Raw genomic sequence first — 8,056 nt, forward strand, 5'->3', positions numbered from 1 at the left:
ATTATTTTTTTTATTTAAACATTTCTTTTTTTTTTTTTTTTTCCTTTTTTATTTTTTTTATTTTTTAAAAAATAAAATTTTAAAATTTAAAAATTTTTAATTAAAAAAAAAAAAAAAAAAAAAAAAAAAAAAGACAAAATATAGTAAAAAAAATATTTAATTTTCAAGGGAGAATGTGTATCATCACAGTTTAATAGGAAACAAATATAAAGAAAAAAGAAAAAAAAAAAAAAAAAATTCATTAAAAATAATCATATAAAATAAATAAATTAAAATTTATAAATTAAATATTTGAATAAATTGTGCTGCACATATTTAAATACAAAAACAAGGGAAGAAGTATATAACAACAACCCTTAAGTTCTGATGGTACTCATTTTTGCCAACTTTTTTATTCTTTTTTTTAATAATTCGTTTTCATCTTTTAATAACGAAATTTCTTTGAATAACTTTTCTTTATCTTGATCTCTAAAATGTAAATAAATAAATAAATAAATATATATATATATATATATATGTTTGTGTTTATGAAGGCGAAGCATAAAAGAAATATATTTTTATTTATTTATATATTTATTTTATTCTTACATATCCATATTCTTGTCTGTACTCTTCACATTTTTATTTATTTTAGACTTTTCTATATCTAAGATAAAATATATATATATATATATATATATATATATACATATATGTTTATATTTATTTATACATATTTCCTTCCGATAATTTCCTTTTAGGGGTTACCTTTTGTTAGAGAATCTACTAATTTGGTTAGTCTATTTTTTTCAGTTATTAATAAATTCATTTCATCCGAAATTTTTACATTTTTCTGTTGTAAATCCTTATTGTTTCTTTTTAATTCTTCCATCTCTTTTAAGGATTCGGAATTAATATTTCTTTGAATTTTTTCTTCCTACATATAAAAATACGAATGATATATGAAATAGTATATGTTGTATAAAAAAATATTGCCTAACACACAAATGTTATATATAGATATATGCACATATACATACATACATATATATATCCTTTAATTATTACAATTCTTTTTCATTTTACCTGTAAAGAATTGTTTAAAGTCTCTAGTTTTATGCTTAAACCTTTCAACTTATTTTCCAGCTCAGTTTTGTTTTTTTTCTCTTCGTTGTATATATTGCACATTTGAACATTTTCATTTAATAAATTATCCTGCACGACCAGAACAAAAAAATTATATTTTTTTAGTAATATCATCACATTTGTTATATATATATATATGTATATATGTATATATATATATATTTTTTTTTTTTTTTTTTTTATTTATTTATCCATTTCATGGACATGCCTTTTCTTTTTCCAGTGTCCTCAATTTTGACTGTAACTTTTCCACGTCGTCTTCATTAACCTACGACATAGAAAAATAAAAAAATATAAACACATATATGTACATATATATATGTACATATATATATATATATGTTCATATATTTATGTACATATATATGTATGTATATTATAGTACACGTTTGAATTACCTTGGATTTATTTTCGTCCAATAATTTTTTGTACTTTTCTATGTCACTTATTAATGTCTTATACTAATGTAGAAAACAATATATTTAATAAATACATAAGTAGATATTTTATTTAATTATATTATATTATATTTTATTATATTTTTTCTTAAGGATACCTTATTTTTGAAAAACAAATCTACGTTTCTATACTTTTCTTGCAATATTTTTATTTCCTTCATGAGCTTTTCATTTGTTTGTATAAGGTCGTTTTCATCTTTGAATTTTTTCACATTATCTAATAAAATCAAGACATATTGAAAAAAAAAAAAAAAAAAAATATATACATATGTACATATATATATATATATACAACACATAAAATATATCATGCTACTGTTATAATGTCATAAATTTATATATATATATATATATATATATTTATTTATTTATTCATTTATTTATTTACCCAGCTGATATTGAAAGGCCTGAATTGTACTCTTCAACTCCTCCTCCAACATATTTTTTTCACTTTGCAATTTATTTATTTTTAGATAACATTTTTGAGTTATTTTACGATTTATTAATAACTCTTTATTTATATTTTGCAAGATATAATTAACATCAATATTCTCAAATATATTTTTAACTCTTGTTTTTTCAAAATTTTGATTTATATTATTAAAAATATAATCATTTATTATATATAGGTTTGCATGCATATATCTTAATATGATAGCTATTAAATCCCTATGTCTTTTATATAAACATTTGCATATATAATATTCTTTTTCATTTATATATAATTGAAAAGTTTCCTTTTTATTATTTTGTTTATGTTTTGTACCCATAAAATGAACATATGGATATATGTAATGAAATTTATGAGTCCACATATTTTTTTTTATCTTATCCATAGATTTTACATTACTCATAATATTATTAACATTGTTCATGTGATTCATATTATTATGATCAATTATTTTTATTTCATTTTTATGTATATATAACATATATATATCCATATCATGCTCACTCTCTATATTTGAATTTACAGTAAAACTATCTACACTATTACCATCATTATATATTTTTAATGTATCATCTTTTTTTTTTTTTCTATTCATATCATCATTATTTATAAAATCATTACAAGTCTCTTCATCGTTATATACCTTTTTTATTATATATATAGGATATCTAATAGTGTCGTTTTCTATAATTCGTTCTAACATTTTTTTAGTTTTCTCATTTATATTTAAAGGACCAATTTCACCTATAGCTACTCCGTGATATTTTTTATTATTATACATATTTTTATCATTATTTGAAACAGTAGTAGAGGATGAATTCTTATTTAATATGGATGATTCATATGAAGCATATATATCGGATGATAAGTCTTTTATAGGTGTTTCCTCCTTATACATATAATATATATTATTATTATTATTATTATTGTTATTATTATGGTTGTCTTTTTCCTTTCCATTTTTATTATAATAATTTTGTAATAAATACATGGATTTTTTTTCAAAAACATGATTTCGTGAATGCTCCTGTTCATCACATTTATTATTCTTAGTTACAGAATGTTTTAGTAATGATAAACCATTAGTATCATTAATACCTTTATCATTATCTATATGAACAGCATGGGAATCATTTTTATTATTCTGATTATAATCAATGTTGTATTTATTTTTATGTTCCATTTTTTTTTGATCAATAACACCCTCTTCATAACTACAATTCTCCGAATTTGTTGAACCATTTAAATAAAACTTAGATAAATTTTCCACATTTATTTGCTCATCATTGATACATGAACATTCAACATATATTTTTGTTCCTATATCTTCACATGTTAATTCGTATTCGCTTTCATCATATAAAACTACATTTTTATGAGGATATACATTTTTTTCAACTAATTCACATTCCTTATTATAATATACACGTGTCCATTTATATGTACATGGTATTTTTTTTTTGGTTTCTTTATCATATGCATATACTACTATCTTATTTTGTTCATTTACATATACCATTTCTATATCTATACCGAAATTATAATTACCTTTTATTATTATATCACTCTGATTACATGAAAAAAGTTCCTCATTCTCTTTCTTATTTTTCCCTTGTTCTTTTTCAATATTCTTCTTATTGAAAATATTTTTATATATATTTTTATTTATTACTATCTCTTCTTCATTTATAAATATCGTGTTTCTTAAATTTTCTATATTACATGGTGCTTTACAAAAAGGATAATTCATATTTTTTTTTGCTTCGCTAGCTGTATACTTTATATGTTCTTTTACTTCTCCGAATACATTCATAGCATTTTTCATTTGATAACTTATTCCGCTTAAAACATTTTTTAACTTTTTATTCTTATCATTTTTATGTTTCTGCACTTTATCCATATGACAATGTTTATCATTATATATAGTAGCATCACTACTCTTATCATTATATAGCTCACTTTGTTTATCATTGTATATATCATTATATATATCATTATTTATATTATTATTAGGAGGCATATCATCATGTATATCATTATATTGATCATTATACACATCATTATACATATCATTATAGAAATAATTATGGCTTTCATCACTCATATCATTATTTTCATCATTGCACTTATCATTTTTATGTTTAAATATTTCTTCATTATATTTTAATAAACTTATCTTGCTACAGCTTCTTCTATTGCTCATATTATTCTTATAATTGTCATTAGAATATGTCCTTTTGTTTGTTAAAATTGTTAATTCCTTTCCATCCACATTATTCATTTCTCGTTTTTCTCCCAAATGTTCTCTTCTCATAATTGTATCATTATTTGATTTCAATTTTCTGAACTGTTCATAATTTTTATTATTATTATTATTATTATTATTATTATTATTATCACAAACGCCAGTACACGTTTTCAATTCGCTTCCATGCATTATTATTATTCTTATGATTATTATGATTATACAACGGTTACTTGTTCATATTATTATATTATTTTTTTTAACATTTAAGTTTGTCCACTACGCTTATGTAACTATATTATAAAATGGGAGAATAACAAAAAAAAGGATACACTATTGGCACGAAATTGGTTTAATGGGAAATTTTCTGAAAACTATGATGACAAATATGATATTTTATGATATTATATTGTTGTGAAAATTAAAATATTGTTATAATTAACATAATTATGAACAGATTGGTAAATTTTATGAACAGATTGGTAAATATTATGAACAGATTGGTAAATATTATGAACAGATTGATAAATATTATGAACAGATTGGTAAATTTTATGAACAGATTAGTAAATATTATGAACAGATTAATAAATATTATGAACAGATTAATAAATATTATGAACAGATTAATAAATATTATGAACAGATTAATAAATATTATGAACAAAAGTTGTAATTATTCTGAACAGAATATATAAATATATATACACAAAAAAAAAAAAAAAAAAAAAAAAAAAAAAAATTATATATAAATATATATATAAAAGTAGTAACAAACCAAATACAAAAGGGGAACAATATATAATTATATTTATATATATGTATATTTATAAGAACAACAGAAATACAAAATGAATTATATAAAAGAAATATATATATATATTGAAAAATATACATATGTATGTATTTTTATTTTTTTTGAACAAAAGTACCCTTTTTTTTTTAAATGAAGAAAACTTTTTATTTCTTCTTAAAATATTGATTATGGATTCATAGAATAAAATTTAGATTAAATATTTCTTCTATTTTGTAAAAAAAGAAAAAAAAAAGAAAAAGAAAAAGAAAAAGAAAAATACATGGATGTATTATATATATAGCGCTAAAATTTTTTTTTTCTGTATGGAAATAAATTTTATTCCTTTTTTTTGAAGAAGAAAAATATTCGTGTGCACAGAAGTATATGTGTGTGCATACCTATATTTTATGGTAAAAGAAAAGAAAATATTATATAATTTATACATACATATATTATATATATATATATATATGTATAACACTTTGAAGCATATATATTTTTTTATTTAATTATAAAATATTTAATAAATGAACTATATAAATGATCCTTATAACTTACGTAAACATCACAAATCTTGCATTCTTCAAGAATGTGGATATATAAAAATATGTAATATATTTTGTATATAGTTGAATTTTTGCTTTGTATAAAAAAAAAAAAAAAGAAAGTAAGAAAGAAAGTAATCCTATTTTTTTAAGAACTTTTATTTCATTATTTGATAAAAAAAAAAAAAAAAAAAAATTGATCTTAAAAAAAAAAAATGTATCATAAGGGTTGTAATGTATGCCAAGAATATAAAAAAAGATAAAATATAATATATTATTATAATTTTTAATTTCTTCTATTTCATTATTTACTTTAATTACACATTTGAATAATATATATATAAACATATATATATATATAATTATTAACTTTATACATTCATTTGTATAATAAATTCATTTAAAGAATAAAAATGATGAATATAATAAATGTCTAACAAACAATTAAGGAACGTTCTTACAAGTACATTATATATAACATTTTTCTTTTTACATAAAAAAAAAAATAATAATAATAAATAATAAAGAATAAAGAATTATATAATGAATAAATAAAATAATATAATATAATATAATATATAATAAAATAATATATAAAAAAATATAATGACATATTAAAATACATACACTTATATGTACACATTTACATATGATTTAAATTCCCATTTTTTTGTATATGCTGAATGGTCATGTGAATAATTAATAATATATATGTGCGTGTTCAAGAATTTTTTCTTGTTCACTCCATAAAGGGAATAAAATCCATGTTGTTCATGTATGGGCGCAATTTTTCTGGAACTACAATACCTTCGCCGTTTTGATAATTTTCGAGAAGACAACATAAGAATCTTTGTGCAGCTACCATTGTTCCATTTAATAAGTGAACATGATATTTATTTTCCGTGTTAAAATTTGTTAAAAAATGTTCATATTCACTATCCATTTCATCATTTAAGTTTGTATTTTTATTTAAATCATTAATTTTAATACTTGAATCTGAATATCTTATATTGAGATTAATACTTTGGTAATCTGTACAATTACTACAGGATACTAATTCTCTATATTGATTACTTGTAGGAAAGAATCCTTCTAAATCATATTTAATGGAAGCTGCGTTGTTTAAAGCTCCTGAAACAATACTCACTATTCGGTATGGTATATTTAAAGATTGATAAAATTCTTCACATGTTTGTATCATTTCTTCATGTATTTTATTACTATTTTGTGGTAAAGCAATACAGAATTGTTCCACTTTATCAAATTGATGAACACGTAAGATTCCTCTAATATCCTTTCCATGTGCCCCTGCTTCTTTTCTAAAACAAGATGAGAATCCTGCGTATTTGAGTGGTAACCTTTTTGATTCTATAGTTTCATCTTTATGTAAAGCACATAATGGTTGTTCTGAGGTAGCTATTAAAAATAAATCATCTCTTGTTAAATCTTCATTTGATGAAATATTCGTTTTTTTTTGAGCGTTACATGTGGTATCATCTTTTATATCTGTATGTGATGATATCTTTGTAGGAGATGTAGATACATGTTGAGATGATAATGTTGAATTTGATGTTGACGATATTTTATAAAGTGTTTCTTCAAAGTCATCAAGTTCAGCACATTCTTCCATAATATTTTTTTTCATAAAAAATGGAGGATATACAGGTATATATTTTTTATTAACCAAAAAATTTAAAGCATATTGTAATATAGCATTATGTAATAAGAAACCTGCACCTGTTAAATAATAACCACGATGACCTGCTACTTGTATACCTTTTTTAAAATTAGCTCCACCAATTTTTCTTAATAAATCATAATGATAATAATATTTTATTTTTTTCTTATTATCAACTTCATTATTTAATGTTTCTCTTTTCATATTATTACTATTTACTACATTATCATGTATACTATTATCAATATCTTCACATGCTGGAAGTATTTTACATTCACCCCATGTTTTAACTATCTTATTATTATCTTCATTATCTGAACATACTACCTTAATATTTAATAAATTACCGATTTTACTTATATACTTATTTCTTTCTTTTAATAATTCTTTTTCTTTCAATTGATATTTAGGTATTTCTTCCTTTATATTTAAACTCTTCTTTTTCAAATCTTCAACATCAGCATTCTTGTCAACCTTCTTTTTATTTCCTATTTCTTTATTTATCATATTTATATTTTTTTTTAATTCTTCGAGTTCAAATATACACTTCCTCCACTTATCATCATATTCAATAACTTTATCTACATTATTTTCATCATGATAACGTTTCCTTTCAGACTCTTTAATCTTGTCAGGATTCCCTCCTTTTTCTTTACGAAATAAATTTATATCTAAAACCATTTTTTTTTTTTTTTATTATTATTACAAAATACAATACAAAAAAAAAAAAAAAAAAAAAAAAAAAAAAAAATAAAAAA

At 20.6% G+C, this 8,056-nt stretch overlaps 2 protein-coding genes across 2 annotated transcripts; both read right to left on the reverse strand.

Moving 5' to 3' along the window:
• Window positions 1-356: 356 nt before the first annotated feature.
• PRSY57_0714900 (hypothetical protein) lies at window positions 357-4,471 on the reverse strand (the record flags this gene model as incomplete). Its single annotated transcript, XM_012906803.2, has 8 exons — window positions 357-468; window positions 589-646; window positions 748-916; window positions 1,066-1,194; window positions 1,379-1,393; window positions 1,524-1,586; window positions 1,682-1,800; window positions 1,972-4,471. The coding sequence occupies 8 exons, from the start codon at window positions 4,469-4,471 to the stop codon at window positions 357-359; spliced, it is 3,165 nt and encodes a 1,054-aa protein (XP_012762257.2).
• A 1,888-nt stretch (window positions 4,472-6,359) lies between these two features.
• PRSY57_0715000 (serine--tRNA ligase, putative) lies at window positions 6,360-7,979 on the reverse strand (the record flags this gene model as incomplete). The annotated part of the gene is made up of 1 exon (XM_012906804.2): window positions 6,360-7,979. One exon carries the CDS (start codon window positions 7,977-7,979, stop codon window positions 6,360-6,362), a length of 1,620 nt encoding a protein of 539 aa, XP_012762258.2.
• Window positions 7,980-8,056: the final 77 nt, after the last annotated feature.

This window comes from Plasmodium reichenowi, chromosome 7, assembly GCF_001601855.1.
Source record: "Plasmodium reichenowi strain SY57 chromosome 7, whole genome shotgun sequence".
Lineage (NCBI taxonomy): Eukaryota > Apicomplexa > Aconoidasida > Haemosporida > Plasmodiidae > Plasmodium > Plasmodium reichenowi.